The following is a 16,658-nucleotide window of genomic DNA, read 5'->3' as shown; positions in this document are numbered from 1 at the left end:
TTTTAAATATAGTCAAAAATGCAATATCTCAAGAGCTGCAATGCTGTTACTCAAATGCCAATAATAATGACAAGGCAGAGACACATTTCAATAACATTTTAAAGGTTTTTACAAAAAAAGTTAATTGAATGATATCTCAAGTACAATGCTAAGAAAAGGTTTAAAAATGAAACTAACCAATTAATTACCATCAAAATGGGTTCGATAGATCAAGGTCGGGAGCTGCACACAAGTCCTTAATGAGCTGTCCGTGGCTCTGAAGCCACAGGTTGCAGACCCCTGTCCGAGAGGGTAGTTAGTTGTTCCACTGCTTTAAATTCCAGACCATTTTTAAAAATATAAAATCACTTGACGATGATGGGTAAGTTTGTTTTCTACATTTTCTTCCAGACTAGCTGAACTCAAGATTAGTAGTCAACCTGTTAATATTTCACTTTGCAGCACCCCGATTATTACAGCACATCTCGATCAAGATGACGATGCTGACTTTGCTCGACTAGTGAAAGGAAGAATTGAAAAGACTCTGCTAGGAGAAGTAGGTCGATCTCTATAATCAATTGAAAACATGTACCGTTCATGTTAAGTTCTCATTCACCTGCATTCTTGCCGCACGCGCAGCAGTTGTTGCAGAATGATAAGTTTCCTTCTGTTAAATTATAGTACTGAGACCAAGCACTGGGCATTTTAGGTACTTCTTCAAAAAACTATAAGATGCCCTTATCATGGCCAAAATAAGCTTCTCCCAGGAGAACTCCTTGACTGCTAAAATGTGAGAATTAACAAGCTCAAATGCACTACTGATGAAAAGTGAGAAGATTACAGTACCCTGTTGTAGACATCTGGTTCAGTTAAGGTTTGTTAAAGTGAAGTGGATTTGATCTCCCTTGACATTTTGTTCTAAAAAGAAAACAGAGAACCTAGAAGTCCAGAATGAGAAAAGGCAATTTCATCCATCAGGAGCCTGTCCTTCCAGTGCACTGTCGATTACTCTCCTTAACCCTCAAAGCACCGGTGTCTCTGTCTTTTCGGGTTGTAGTCAGGCTACCTTGGTCACTGACGAAATAACTTCTCAACTGTCAGCTGCACAGTTATCAGTCACATCAAAATTTTTAGCTGGTTGCATGCATGATGTAACTGCATCAACCTTTACAATCTTGAGCAATGGTTTACAGGCCTGCCTTGCAAATGTTATTTCAACAGTTGGCATTCATACAAAGCCCCTGCTTCTGATATCTGAGTAACTTGATTATAGTATTGGGGTTTGTTTCAGCAACACAGTGAGCATAGGAATTATACAGAACAGTTGATTGTTTAAGGGCTAAATTATTCAGATGGTGTCCGCTTGCACTGCATTGTTCAGAGGACCAGGTATGGAATTATAAAGCAGCCACCAATGAAAATCAGTTTAATTTGGTGCCAGGTTTAAAAGTTGCACTGCAAGGGTTGTAATTTCATGCATTACGAACAGAGCACGACATTCACAGTAACTTGGCAACTGTCTTGAGTCCGATCTATTTGCAACCTTGGTATTATATTTGACCCCGAGACGAGCTTCCAACTATACATCTGTGCCATCACTAAGACTGCTTATTTTCACCTCTGTAACATTGCCGGACTCCACCCACATCTCAGCTAATCTGTTGCTGAAACCCTCATCTGTGTCTTTTTTTACCTCGACTTGACTATTCCAACACACTGCTGGCTGGCCTCTCACTCCATAAACTTGAGGTCATTCAAATCTCTGCCGCTTGTACTCCAACCCGCGCCAAGTCCCGTTCGCCCATCGTCCCTGTGCTCGCTGACCTACTTTGGCTGCCGGTCAAACAGCGGCTCAATTTTAAAATTCTAATCCGTGTTTCCAAATCCCACCGTGGCCTCGCCCCTCCCTATCTCTGTAATCTCCTCCAGCCCCATGACCCTCCAAAACTTTTGCGCTCCTCAAATTCCAGCCTCTTGAGCATTCCCAATTTTAATTGCTTCAACCTTGACAGCATGCCTTTAGCTGTCTAGGCCCTAAGCCCTGGAATTCCCTCCCTAAATCTCTCTACCTCTCTCTCCTCTTTTAAGGCACTCCTTCAAAACCTACCTCTTTGACTAAGCTTTTGAACATCTTCCCTAATATCGCTTACGCAACTCAGTGTCGACTTTTGCTTTAGAACACTCCTGTGAAGTGCCTTGGGATGTTTTATACATTAAAGGTGCCATATAAATATAAGCTGTTGTTATTTCCATAAGATGCTTAAGCTTTGAAGCAGCAATTTGTGTTTAACTGGGAAAATGGAGGGTTGTGTCAGATTGTCCGTGTACCTGTGGAGGCAGATACCTGAACTGGGGAAACTAATAAAGACAAAAATGTCCTCCTTCCCGGGGGAACTGATTTAGTTTATTGGAAGTATTGTGCTAACCATGGAAAATATAAGCAATTTGATGTGCATTAATTGAAATTTGTAACTAGATGCAAGTCTTTTTATTTAATTCTAATTTACGAATTTTGCAGATTTCAGAGTACATTGAAGAGGTTTTCCTACCCGATGATTGCTTCATTCTTATCAAGCTTTCCTTGGAAAGAATCAGACTTCTGAGACTGGAGGTAAATAGTGGGATTGCCCCTCTCAGAAAACATTCTGACACCTCCTCCTTTCCTAGAGGTAATGACTAAGGAAGAAATTTTCTTCTGATATCTTGATTTCAAGGTGAATGCAGAAACTGTGAGATACTGCATCTGCACATCAAAACTGCGAGTGAAGCCAGGTGACGTTGCAGTTCACGGTGAAGCAGTCGTGTGTGTCACACCTCGGGAGAATAGCAAAAGCTCAATGTACTACGTTCTTCAATATCTAAAAGAGGAGCTGCCAAAGGTAAGGTGACTTAAAAGGCTGAACATCAGCTGGGGAAATAGATTAGAAATACACAGCAGGCCTCTCAGCATCTGCAAAGAGAATAGATGTGTTAACGTTTTGGATGTGGTTTCTTGATCATCCTTTATAAGACCAAACAAAAGTAAGAGGAGAGAGAGCAACCAACTTTTAAGTAGGTGTTAAGTGTGCCTTGCTGTTACAGGAAACCGAAACAAATAACTGGAAGACAATGGAGCGAAGAGGCTGACCAGTTTTGTACAGTTCCCGATGGGCCCAGAGCAGTCAGTAACACAACAGGTGGTATAATGTTAGCCAGCAATCTGTAGGGTAGTAAAATGCTAGTGAGAGCTGGCACTGATGTGATGGGCAGAATGGCTGCCTCCTGTGCTGTAAACCTCTTTGGTTCAAGGGTTCGGAAAGAAGTTTTTGCTGTCTGGTCACATTCTGTAAATTTTTGTGTTTAACCATGCTGGAATTGTTGTTTGGAGCAAAGTATCTTGAGCATTTGAACTGGTTTCTGTGCCCCACTTTTGTCTATTTTACCGTATGGCACAGCATGCTAGAAGAGTCCATCTAACGAAGTTGATATGTTTCAGATTGTTGTCCAGGGTATCCCAGAAGTCTCCAGGGCTGTGATTCATATCGACGAGCAAGGTGGAAAGCAGAAGTACAAGCTGTTGGTGGAAGGTGACAATTTGCGTGCTGTCATGGCAACTCATGGAGTCAAAGGAACGCAGACATCATCAAACAATACTTATGAGGTAATATACTTCTCCACTCCTCTTTTATAAAAGATATTGATATTGCCTTTCATTCTCATCATATGTGCAGACATTAGTCTACGTTCTGTGCAAATGATAGCATTATCTGTGCTGGGATGGATCCAAAATAATTTTGGGCTGATTTCTGTTTGTGTGATCTGTTCTCTGTCTAGTGGAGAACTTCCTGTCCTTCAGTTGGTGCCTTCCTGTTGACCTGACAGGTTACAAATTCATTGTATTGGGAATCACAGACACATGGTTATGTCCTGTCATCCCATGTAACCACATTGGGGCACAGATTTGCCATGACACTCAGCTACCTGGAAAAGGTTTCTTCCTTTTGTTCCTGTGAGGAGGCTTTGTCAGACGCACACGATTAATTATCTGTCCAAATGACTGAAAAAGAATGTTATGAAATAGCAAAACTTGCCCAACCAATGCACTGTCAAGGTCACATTATAACTGAGTCAGTCGTTTACATTCACGAAATTGGGAAATATATGATGGTTGGCGATATGATAAAAGGCTATGATGCCCTCAAGGGGTTCAGAACACTGCACTATTAAAGCTTGCAATGTGCAACAGTCTTGAGTTACCTTATAGAACAGTTTTTTAAAAAATGTGTGGGCTTTTTTAATCTGTTACTGGATTTAACTTTTCAAAGTTGTTCCAGTAGAGTTTTACCACTACAGTTCATATTTCATCACTGCTGTCATTGTGACCCCTCACAACACTGATATAATATCAATATTCTAATTGGATCCACTGATCACGTCAGAGGCATTATGGAGATTATTTGTTTGCGGAGGTTTAATATCTCTCTTTGGTTAGGCAGGTCAGTGGTAGATGAAATTCAATACAAATCAATGCAAGGCATTGCATTAAAATGGATGTCACAAGCAGGATATGAATAGTGTAGAAATAGTGAACAGTGAAGCAGAAAGGAATGAGAGAATCAATGTTGATTCATCAGTTAACATGTCAAATCACTATCAGGCAGCAACAAAGAATGTTTTAGTTATATTGTTAGGTCAGGTCAATATAAACCTGCAGACATCTACTCTACAAAACTCTACAGTACCTTGGTCAGACTAAACCTTGAACACTATGTTCAGTTTTAGAGCTCAAAATACACGGAACACAAAAGAGTGATTCCTCCATCAAAGATTTGAGTTGTAAAAAAATACAGGTGAAACTGGAGCTGGTTTTAGCCTTGAAAGGAAGCAACTTAGAAAGGGTCTGTCTTGTTTAATACATTAAATGGCATAAATGAGGTTAATCCAGAGCCATATTTCAGGGTGTACCAGGATACAAAAACAAGGAGACACGGGTCAGAACTGGTAAGAGGAAAGTTTACAGTAGACGTCAGAAAGAAGTTCGCCAAAGAGACCAGTACTTGGAATGATTCATCTGGTAGAGTAATGGAGGAACAGGAGTAGACCGTTCAGTTAGATCATGGCTGATCATCTACCTCCACTCCACTTTCCCACGCTATCCCCATATCTCTCATTGTCATTAGTATCCAGATATCTATCGATTTCTGTCTTGAACATGCTCACTGAACGAGCTTCCACAGCCCTATTGGACAGAGAATTCCAAAGATTCACCACCCTCTAGAGTGAAGAAATTCCTCCTCATCTCGGTCTCAAATGGCCTGCCCCTTATTGAGACTGTGTTCCCTGGTTCTAGACTCACCAGCCAGGGGAAACATCCTGTCTATATCTACTCTGTCACGCCCTGTAAGGATTTTAGACCCATAGAAAAATTACAGCACAGAAGGAGGCCATTCAGCCCATCGTGTCTATGCCAGCCGGAAAAAGCTAGCCACCCAATCTAATTCCACCTTGCAGCACCTGGTCCATAGCCTTGCAGGTTACAGCACTTCAAATGCATCTCCAGGTACCTTTTAAATGAGTTGAGGGTTTCTGCCTCCACCACCGTTCCTGGCAGTGAATTCCAGACATGCACCAGCCTCTGGGCGAAAATGTTTTTCCTCATGTCCCCTCTAATCCTTGTGCCAATCACCTTAAATCTGTGCCCCTGGTAATTGACCTCTCCGTTAGGGGAAACAGGTCTTTCTAGGCACCTCATAATTTTGTACACCTCAATTAAGTCACCCCTCAGCCTCCTCTGTTCTAAGGAAAACAACCCTAGCCAATCCAATCTTTTCTCATAGCTGCAACTTTCAAGCCTTGGCAGTATTCTTGTAAATCTCCTCTGTACTCTCTCCAGAGCAAATAGGTCCTTCCTGTAATGCAGTGACCAGAACTGTATGCAATACTCCAGCTATGGCCTAACCAGCGTTTTATACAGTTCCACCATTACATCCCTACTTTTGTATTCTATACCTCGGCCAATAAAAGAAAGCATTCCATATGCCTTCTTCACCACTCTATCTACCTGTCCTACCACCTTCAGGGACCTGTGGACATGCACTCCAAGGTCTTTCACTTCTTCTACCCCTCGCAGTACCCTCCCGTTTATTGTGTATTCCCTTGCTTTATTTGCCCTCCCCAACTGCATTACCTCACACTTCTCTGGATTGAATTCCATTTGCCACTTGACTGCCCACTCAACCAAACCATTGATATCATTCTGGAGTGTACAGCTATCCTCTTCACTATCAACTACACGGCAATTTTTGTGTCATCAGCAAATTTCCCAATCATGCCTCCCACATTTAAGTCCAAATCATTAATATATACCACAAACAGCAAGGGACCCAACACTGAGCCCTGTGGAACGCCACTGGAAACCACTTTCCATTTGCAAAAACATCTGTCGACTTCTGCACTTTGTTTCCTGTCACTGAGCCAATTTTGGATCCATCCTGCCACATTCCCCTGTATTCCATGGGCTTTCATTTTACTGACCAGTCTGCCATGCGGGACCTTGTCAAATGCTTTACTAAAATCCATGTAGATCACATCCACTGCACTACCCTCATCAATCCTCCTTGTTACTTCCTCAAAAAAAAAACTCAATCAAGTTCGCAAGACATGACCTTCCCTTAACAAATCCATGCTGACTAACCCTGATTAATCTGTGCCTTTCTAAGTGGCAGTTTATCTTGTCGCTTTTTTAAGTTTCGATGAGATTGTGCCTAATTCTTTGGAACTCTAGAGAATAGCGGCCCAGTTTCCTCAACCTCTTCTCAGAAGTCAATCCCGCCATCATAGAGATAAGTCTGGTGAGCCTCCGTTGCACTTCCTCTATGGCAAGTATATCTTTCCTTATATGAGAAGACCAGAACTGTACACAATACTGAAGGTGCAGTCTCACCAAGGCTGTATACAATTGCAGCAAAACTTATTTACTCCTGTACTCAAATCCCCTCGCAATGAAGGCCAACGTACCATTTGCCTTCCTAATTGATTGCTGCACCTGCATACCAACTTTCAATGACTCATGAACAAGGACATCCAAGTCCCTTTGGACATCAACACTTCCCAACCTCTCTCCATTTAAGAAATAATCTGTCTTGCTGTTTTTTTTCTACCAAAGTGGATAACTTCACACTTATTCACATTATATTCCATCTGCCATGTTCTTGTCCATTCACTTAGTGTATCCAAGTCCCCTTGAAGCCTCCTTGCATCCTCCTCAACTTATATTCCCACCTAGTTTTGTGTCATCATTTTTGGAAATGATTTGGAAATCTTACATTTGGTCCCCACATTCAGGGCGGCGCAGTGGTTAGCACCGCAGCCTCACAGCTCCAGCAACCCAGGTTCAATTCTGGGTACTGCCTGTGTGGAGTTTGCAAGTTCTCCCTGTGTCTGCGTGGGTTTTCTCCGGGTGCTCCGGTTTCCTCCCACAAGCCAAAAGACTTGCTGGTTGATAGGTAAATTGGCCATTATAAAATTGCTCCTAGTATAGGTAGGTGGTAGGGAAATATAGGGACAGGTGGGGATGTGGTAGGAATATAGAATTAGTGTAGGATTAGTATAAATGGGTGGTTGATGGTCGGCGCAGACTCGGTGGGCCGAAGGGCCTGTTTCAGTGCTGTATCTCTAAATAAAAAATAATTAAAAAAAAAAAATACCCTTTTCCCTTTATCAGTTTCTCGGTCATCTTTTGCTGGATTCTAAATTGCTCCTAATCCTTGGGCTTACCACTTTTTCTGGTGACCTTACAAGCCACTTACTTTGATCTAATGCAATGTTTAAAGTTTTTTTTTGTTATACACAGTTGATTCAGCTTTCCAATTGGGTTTTTGTGTCTTACGGGAATGTATATTTGTAAAAGACCATGTAATACTTGTCTAAATACTAGCCATTGCCTGTCTGCCCCATCTTCCCCAGTCAGTCCAGTTAATAGCTTGCTTGAAAATGTTTTGAACAATAGCAATGTTGACTTTTATTTTGAAATTGTCCACAGGTAGAGAAGACGTTGGGTATCGAAGGTGCTCGATTCACCATCATCCACGAGATCCAGTATACAATGAAAAATCACGGGATGAGCATTGACAGAAGACACGTCATGCTTTTGTCGGACCTGATGACGTACAAGGTCAGAACCCGTAACTCCCAGAGTGAGAAGCACTTGCCGAAGAACAATATTTTTAGTACACTCAACCGCGGACCAGTCGGTCTGGTTCAAACTGTCTTGTTTGACGTCCTTTGGCTACTCCCAGAGTTGCCAAGAACAGCAAAGGCAAAAAGTGTTTTTACTTGGAACTAGCAAGACATCAGTAGGTTTGACTTCAGCCTCTACCTATCCCAAACAGATGTTTTGAGATGCAATAGGCAGATAATTCTCCTTTTACTCTAAAGTTGAAGCGGCATAACGGAGAAATAAATGTTAAGGATGGCATTCTTTTTTCAATGTCCCCAGCTTTGTCTTAAAGCAGTATGAGGTGTTAGAGGAATCTCTAAAATAGAGATGAAATTTTCTTGAAGTCCTTTGACATACTTCAATTTATAAAATCATTTCATTTTGATTAAATGCAAGTTTAATTGTGCAATCCTTAACTGTGCAGGGAGAAGTGTTGGGCATAACCCGGTTTGGCTTGGCAAAAATGAAAGAAAGCGTTCTAATGTTGGCTTCATTTGAGAAAACTGCAGATCATCTCTTTGACGCTGCATACTTTGGGCAGAAGGACTCTGTCTGTGGTAAGTCAGGCCTGTAGTTTTGGAGCTTAATTGTATTGATTAGCATTGTAACTATTGCTTTAATCACTGCATGTACTATTCATCATTCTCTGTGCTTCTAACAATTTCCATCCCATTCACTGGCTTCTTCCCTTTGTCTTTAAAGGTGTGTCAGAGTGCATTATCATGGGAATCCCAATGAACATAGGAACAGGACTTTTCAAACTTCTTCACAAAGCCGACAAGAACCCAGACCCACCCAAGAGACCATTGATATTTGACAGTACTGAATTTCATATTCCAGTGGTTACGTAGCTGGCAATGTACAGAACTTTTCGAACTACAGAATCTTATTTGGCATGATAGAACGATGGCATTCTGTCAGTTTTCTTTTCAGAATCTTTAAAGGAAGGCCAGGAATTTCCTGCAGCTGTTGGGTTATGTAGAATATAAAGCAAACACTTGAACTATCTAAAAGTGAACATCATGCAATGCAAAAGAATTGCTACAGTACAAAATGAGACCTGGTAAAGGGATATATTTTGAGTGGCTGCTAAAATCTACTTAATTTCTGTGTCAAAACATTTATTTTAAAGCATGACTGTGGTTTCCCCACAGGCATGAGGGTTTTGTTAATGGTATTTAAAAGTTTATAATGCTCAGGTTATCAAGGATTGGAAATGACACTCGATAGGACTGAGTTGATTAAATTAGTAAACGGGCATAACTATTGTATTTAAGTTTCTACAGTTGAAATCTGGGCAGATTATAATGCTGACTGACTGTTACTCTGTGTAGAAGTAACCAGAGTTAACGTGATGTAATTATCAAATGGAAATGTTACTACTGTTCAGCGTGGTGACTGAACAGGAATGTCAGTGCATGCAACTTACCTTTGCTTTGACTGGGTTTGGCCAGATTTTGAAGGGTCACTTGGGAAGTGCTGCTCACATGACTAGGTTATGCTGTTAACATCAATAAAGACAGTCTGTTTTAAAAACAAAACTGTGGATATTCCGTGTTGCTGTTATTTGCAACAGAAACAACAATCGTGGCTGCAAAGTGTCATTTAGAGTTGTTGTAATGCATTTACCAATGCGGGGAAAAAAATTCCCTTTCCTGTTTGAGAGGAGGGGGGGGAGAAGATTTCTTGAGCTACAAGCTGTCTGAGCAAATCTCACAGCAAAAACGTTAAATTCTTTTCTCTCTCTCTCCGTTACCTGTCTTGAATCTTGCAACAGCTGAAGTTTGTACTTTTACAATCTCCAATCTGGCATTTTCTGAAGTAGTATGCATTGTTTGCAGTCAGGTTTTTTAAACAACAATCTGGCAGTTCACGGTCACCTTTCCAGATTTCTGAAACTGAATTCAATATTTTGAGCTGCCATGGTGGAATTGGAACTCGTGTTCACTGGATTATTAGTCCAGGCTTCTGGAATAGTAATCCAGTAATGTAAAGCACTACACAACCTGTTAAGAAAAAAATTTATATTTGACCATGGCAGTAGTCCTGCTAAATACGCTAGGAAATAATTGGATCATTTTTCTCACAAAGTGCTGGACAATTCTGATTGTGACATTTTCTATTTTTGGGCAGCTCCCCATTTGCCCCTCAGATGGTATCGCTGCCATGAAGTGTGGTTTAAGTAATGACTTTGCTATTTCCAGGTAGACACAGTGGCAAGAAAACACAATAACATCTAGTAATAAGTACCACTTAATAGTCTTCGTAAAATTCAAAGCTCATTCTCTCTATTTGTCTAAATAGATCAGTCGTAGGTTCAAAGGTAGCAAAATTGTTAATTTTCTGCTGGAAAGTAGTTGCATTCTTGGGCCTGTATAATAAGAGTTTGATTGAAGTGAGCCTTCACTAATCAACACAATGTGCTGATTAGGGAATGGAATATAGGTGAGAACTAGAATACCTTGTAACAGTGGCTCAAACTTTGTGTGGAAGAACTGCTACAACTGGTGACACCCTTCCATTATTGACAGGCTCGGAGATTGCTGCAAAAACTGACAGTTTAGAGTTCCCCTTCATCCAAATTAGCTTTCAGAGAAAGCAGTGCTGAAAACAGCAGTATAGATTAAACGGTGCTTGCACCAGAGCATGTTTTTTTCCCCTCATTTTCTCTGCAGCCCTCCTCACCTGAAGTCAAGGCGCAATACAGAGATTCGTTAACACTGTAGTTCAATCAAGACTGTAGAGAAAGCTAAAGTATGCAGGAAACTACATAAGCTAAGGCAGACATGGTGAGATAAGATTACGGGTGGCAAAACAAATTACATTCGTGGAATGGTTATGGTCCTGGACTATTGGGAGTTCATATCCCATCATTGCAAGTTGTGAAACGATACTAGAAAAATAACCAAGTAAACTGGTAGACTGTAGTAAGAACTGGTTCATTAATGTCTTTTAGGGAAGGGATTGAACCACCTTGGGCTTATGTGTAACTTTAATGCTGTCTGACATGGCCTAGCAAACGTACTGCTTCAAGAGAAAATGACCACTACCTTCAAGGTAACCAAGGAATTGGCTGGTTAGTATCACAGAAGTAAGGAAAGGTTCAGAGAAGGCAAAGTTAAATGAGGAATAGTAATTCACAGCTTGAGTGTCAAAGGTGTATTAGTCTGGCTAGTGTCTTAGCTTTATGTTCTCAACAGCACTCAAATTACACACCAAGTTATAAAGATAGATCTTTATTGTAAAAAACAAACAAACATTCAGTAGAAATAACATTCATGGCTTAAAACCTTAGACATTAGCTGTAGGCTGATCAAAATACTTGTGTAACTAAGTTTCAAGTGTTTGAAACCCAGTTAGGTATCTGTTTTCCATTATAATCTGATGAGGATGAAATGATTTATTCCTGCTTTTTGTTCTCTGATACTATCTTTCTGTTTTGAAAGCCATTCTGAGAGTGGCTGCTTCTAACTTTCGGCAAAACACCTGCTTTTAGTTTTCTCAATATTTTGAAAGAACAGTAACAAAGTAATATTAGAGACACAAGAAACACAGCTACCACATCAAGCATATAATACTGATAGAAGAACATGTCGTACAGGGTAGGGCGCAGATGTGCCGCTCCATTGTGCCGGAGAACGTAGTCCAGCCAGTAAATAGTGCGGTTCACTGGGTGAAGAGGCTGGTCCTGATGCAGTTTAGATAAATACATAGCCTGCTTCTTGTACCTGGTAATCAGAGCAAAAATATTTCAGTGAACCATTATGTTTTCATTCATAATAGCTTGACTCTGCTACTGCCTCAGCTCATCTGCTGCTGAAACCCTCAGGCATTCCTTTGTTACCTCTAGACCAGGGATAGGCACAGACATGGGGGCAATTAATCTGTATTGAAGTGTATAGCCAACCTAATGCCATTAAAACAGTCTGATTGAAACATATTTCTCCCTATTTAGTGTTTTGCTTTCCCTTGTTGACAAGTATTCAATGTCAGCCCGCACACTTGATGTGGAGAATTTGGATGGATGTCTGTCCGACAGGAGTGATGTCTTTGTATCACCTCTGCATCTCTCTCGCTCTTTCTCTAATCTCTTGCTCCCTCCCTCGCTCTGCCAAATGACAATCTTCTAATCCATCAACTGGAAACCTGATTTAAATTCTTACATTATCACACAGAATGAAGCTAGCAGCTAAAATGGCCACAAGCAATTGCATCACTATCCACTGCATTGAGAGGGAATCAAAATATCTCTAAGATTGTAAGTGTGCATTGGGCCCCAATAAGAACTACAAGACTGCAATTGCAACCAAAGACTTTACAGCAAACCTAAAAACAGTAACTGAGTTCCAGCTACTACTCCAAACCCTCCCCCTTTAATTCTTTCTCCTCTATTTGTGTGTGTTTATCTCATATGCATTAGTGGCATGTATTTTTAGTAATTTTAACCTTGTTAGAGTGTTAAGGCTAATAAATTTAGGCTTTCTTGGGTTTAAACAAGAAAGATGTATCTGATTGGTTAAGTTACAAAGGGAGGGCATTGAATAATGGCTCACTGAGGTGAATCTAAAACACTGTTTTTTAAAAATTAAACCCTGTTATGGCCAAAACAGGAAAAGGAGCCAGAGGGGAGCCTAACACAAGACATAAACAAATTTACCAGAGGAAATACATATTGAGCCACCATTTGTGTGTTCACAGCTGACTTCTCTCTTAGCAGCCAACACTGATCAGAAGAGACTCAAGTGTGGTCTCAGGGTCAGTCAGTCGCTCTCTCTTCCAGAAGAAAACCAAGTCAACGAACTCCATGACTGTATACCCCTTTTCATTTGCTCCAGACTAATTTTTTTTTCATTACTCTTTCATGGAATGTGGGAGACACTCGCAAGGCAAGCATTGAATCCCATCCCTAATTGCCCTTGACAACTGAGTGGCTTGCTTGGCCATTGCAGAGGGCAGGTTAAAAACCAATCACATTTACTGTGGGTGGAGTCAAATGTCAGCCATACCAGTAAAGGAGATTAGGGAACCAGTTGGGTTTTTATGACAGTCTTTAATGGTTTCATGGCACCGTTACGGAGACTAGATTTCAGTTCAGATTATCTTTAATTACTTGACTTTAAATTCCACCAACTGCCCAGATTATTAGCCTGGACAGCTGCATTAGTCCAGTGACATAACCACAATGCCACTATCTCCCCAAATCCAACTATTCTATCCTTCCCTACTCTAACCTCGGAGTGTGTAAGTTGGAGCATAGTTTATTATTTTACTAATATCAGTTCAGCTGCAATAAATCTAAGCTGTTTCTTTGTTCAAGTTAAGAAAACACTCAATTGGCAAGTACATTCACTTGTTTAAAAAAAAATGCTTTGAAAAGTGTGCCTGTTTTGTTAAAATATTTCTGCATAAAAAGGAAAGCGTAGTTAAGCTAAATAAATGTTAGAGCACTTTTTTTTAAAATTCATGAGGGCCAGTTTGGCAACAGGGGCAGAAAATTGACAATCCTTTGATTGGACAAGCCCAGTAGTAAGAGAACATCCAGGTGGGCAGAAAACTGTCAAGCTTTCCAGTTGTGAGTCAGTGCATGTTTTTTACCTAATGGAGGAAGAGACCACATTCTTGACATTGTTTTTAAAAACACCAAGCAACTACTGCTGAAGTGTCCAAAAGAGGCAGAAGGCGGCGAGAATTCCAAAAAAGAACAGACGACGACAACCCAGCTCACTTTCTCACGATTCCCTAAAGACTCAAGTTGTGTGTCCTGTAATTCAAGGCCTGCTAGATTACTTTAACACTCCCTGAAGAGTGCTCATTCTGGAAGATTCTAAAGATCCTGCCTGCATGTGCGCAGGAGATTGGACTGTGTGCCAGTTTTGTACAGCATATCTCATCTGTTTTTTTCTTGAGGGGTGTGGGCACGTGATCTGCCCAAGTGTTTTGTAGTCTGTAATAGAGCTCTGTTCTAAAAAAAATCATTTAAAAAAAACTTTTTCAGTTAACCGCTTGATATATAGTGTGTGTGTGTGAAGGCACGAAGGTAAAGGGAACTTTTTTTAAATGTAATGTTGGATTTTTAAAAATTTGATCTGTTCTACTTCATTAATGAAAACTTGTTTTATACTTGTTATCTTTGCTGTTCAAGTAAAGAAACCTAGTTACTATTTTGGGGAAAATAGTGTATCTGATTCAGATGCTGGAACTCTGTTTTTATTTCAGAGTGCTGGAGTCAGAGACATGGAGTTATACAGCAGAGAAACAGGCCCTTCGGCCCATAATGTCTATACCGGCCATCAAGCACCTAACTATCCCAGTCCCATTTTCCAGCACTTGGCCCGTAACCTTGCTTGCTATGGCATTTCAAGTGCTCATCTAAATAATACTTAAATGTTGTGAGGGTTCCTGCCTCTACTACCTCTTCAGGCAGTGTATTCCAGATTCCAACCACCCTCTGGCTGAAAATATTTTTCCTCAAATCCCCTCTGAACCTCCTGCTCCTTACCTTAAATCTATGCCTCCTGGTTACTGACCCCTCTGCAAAGGGAAAAAGTCTCTTCCTATCTAACCTATCAATGCCGCTTATAATTTTGTATACCTCAATCATGTCCCCCCTCAGCCTTAGAGTCGTACAGCATAGAAACAGGCCTTTTGGCCCACTGCGTCCATACCGACCATAATGCCTATCTATACTAATCCCATCTGCCTGCATTAATTCCAGATCACTCTATGCCTTGCTCATTCAAGTACCTGTCCAGATGCCTCTTAAATGTCGCTAACTGCTCCTACTTCCACCACCACCACCGGCTGCTCATTCCAGATACCCACTATTCTTTGTGAGAAAAATTTACCCCTTTGATCCCCTTTAAACCTCCTCCCACTCACCTTAAATCTATGCCCTCTAGTTTTAGTCACCCCTACCATGGGAAACAGACTCTGGCTATTTATCTTATCTAGGTCTCTCAGCCTCCTTCGCTCCAGGGAAAACAGACCCAGCCTATCCAATCTCTCTTTATACCTCAAGCTCTCCAAACCAGGCAACATCCTTGTGAATCTTTTCTGCACCCTCTCTAGCTTAAATCACATCTTTCCTGTAGTGCGGTGACCAGAACTGCACCCAGTACTCCAAATGCGGCCTAACCAACGTCATGTACAACTGTAACATGACGTCCCAACTCTTGTACTCAATGCCTCGGCCAATGAAGGCAAGCATGCCATACGCTGCCTTCATCACCCTGTGCACCTGTGTTACCACTTTCAGGGAACCTATGTACTTGCACCCCAAGGTCTCTCTGCTCAACAACACTCCCCAGGGCCCTACCCTGGTTTAACTTCCCAAAATGCATCACTTCACACTTTGCGTTAAATTCCATTTGCCAATCCCTTGCCGACTTTCCCAGTTAATCTATATCCTGTTGTAACCTTAGACAACCTTCTTCATTGTCCACTATACCACCAATTTTGGTGTCATCTGCAAACTTACTAATCATGCCCCCTACATTCACATCCAAGTCATTAATATATATAACAAACAACAGAGGGCCCAGCACTGATCCCTGCGGCACACCAGCCTCCAATCTGAAAAACCACCCTCCACTAGCCCCCTCTGCCTCCTATCACCAAGCCAATTTTGTATCCTATTTGCTAGCTCACCCTGGATCCCATGTGTTCGAACCTTCTGGACCAGCCTACCATGTGGGACCTTGTCAAAGGCCTTGCTAAAGTCCATGTAGACAATGTCCATTGCCCTGCCTTCGTCAATCCTCTTGGTCACCTTCTCGAAAAACTCAATCAAATTCATGAGACATGATTTCCCACGCACAAAGCCATGTTGACTATCCCTAATCAGACCATGCCTTTCCAGATGCATATAAATCCTGTCTCTCAGAATCCCTTCCAATAACTTTCCCACCACTGATGTAAGGCTCACTGGCCTGTAGTTCCCTGGCTTATCCCTGCTGCCCTTCTTAAATAAAGGCACAACATTAGCTATCCTCCAGTCTTCCGGTACCTCACCCATGGCTAACGATGATACAAAAATCTCTGCCAGGGCCCCAGCAATCTCCTCCCTTGCTTCCCATAGCATCCTAGGATACACCTGGTCAAGCCCTGGGGATTTATCCACCTTAATGCACTTCAAAACAACCTCCTTTGTAATGTTGATATGCTCCAGAATATCGGTGTTCCCTCCCTTGAACTCACTAGCTTCCATGACCTTCTCCTCGGTAAATACGGACGAGAAATATTCATTTAAGACCTCACCCATTTCCTGTGGCTCCACACATTGATTGCCACACTGATCCTTAAGGGGACCTACTCTCTCCCTAGCTACCCTTTTACTCTGAAAGGAGAATCCTAAAAGATTCTATAAGTATATTATCTTATCTGCCAGGGAAATCTCATGGCCCCTTTTTGCCCTCCTAATTTCCTCCTCAAGTGTGGTCCTACATCCCCTATACTCCTCGAGGGACTCGCTCGATCCCAGCTG

At 41.4% G+C, this 16,658-nt stretch overlaps 2 protein-coding genes across 4 annotated transcripts in view; one reads left to right on the top strand and one right to left on the bottom strand.

Annotated features, from left to right (window-relative positions):
* polr3a (polymerase (RNA) III (DNA directed) polypeptide A) overlaps nucleotides 1-12,120 on the top strand; it is a 68,718-nt gene extending 56,598 nt beyond the window's left edge. The window contains exons 25-31 of the mRNA XM_068020531.1: nucleotides 442-535; nucleotides 2,498-2,590; nucleotides 2,694-2,858; nucleotides 3,455-3,619; nucleotides 8,000-8,131; nucleotides 8,601-8,733; nucleotides 8,879-12,120. Of these exons, the coding sequence (XP_067876632.1) occupies nucleotides 442-535; nucleotides 2,498-2,590; nucleotides 2,694-2,858; nucleotides 3,455-3,619; nucleotides 8,000-8,131; nucleotides 8,601-8,733; nucleotides 8,879-9,027 (931 nt within the window). The 3' untranslated portion in view covers nucleotides 9,028-12,120. The remainder of the gene's footprint in view (nucleotides 1-441; nucleotides 536-2,497; nucleotides 2,591-2,693; nucleotides 2,859-3,454; nucleotides 3,620-7,999; nucleotides 8,132-8,600; nucleotides 8,734-8,878) is intronic.
* Nucleotides 11,397-16,658, bottom strand: part of LOC137355443 (2-hydroxyacylsphingosine 1-beta-galactosyltransferase-like) — a 28,777-nt gene continuing 23,515 nt past the window's right edge. For all 3 annotated transcript variants that reach the window (XM_068020535.1, XM_068020533.1, XM_068020534.1), the window contains exon 6: nucleotides 11,397-11,904. In XM_068020535.1, coding sequence (XP_067876636.1) covers nucleotides 11,577-11,904 — 328 coding nt within the window. In that variant the 3' untranslated portion in view covers nucleotides 11,397-11,576. The remainder of the gene's footprint in view (nucleotides 11,905-16,658) is intronic.

The sequence above is a fragment of the Heterodontus francisci genome, chromosome 42 (genome assembly GCF_036365525.1).
Source record: "Heterodontus francisci isolate sHetFra1 chromosome 42, sHetFra1.hap1, whole genome shotgun sequence".
NCBI lineage: Eukaryota > Metazoa > Chordata > Chondrichthyes > Heterodontiformes > Heterodontidae > Heterodontus > Heterodontus francisci.
The sequence above is the reverse complement of the archived record's forward strand: the minus strand, read 5'-3'. Positions and strand labels throughout refer to the sequence as shown.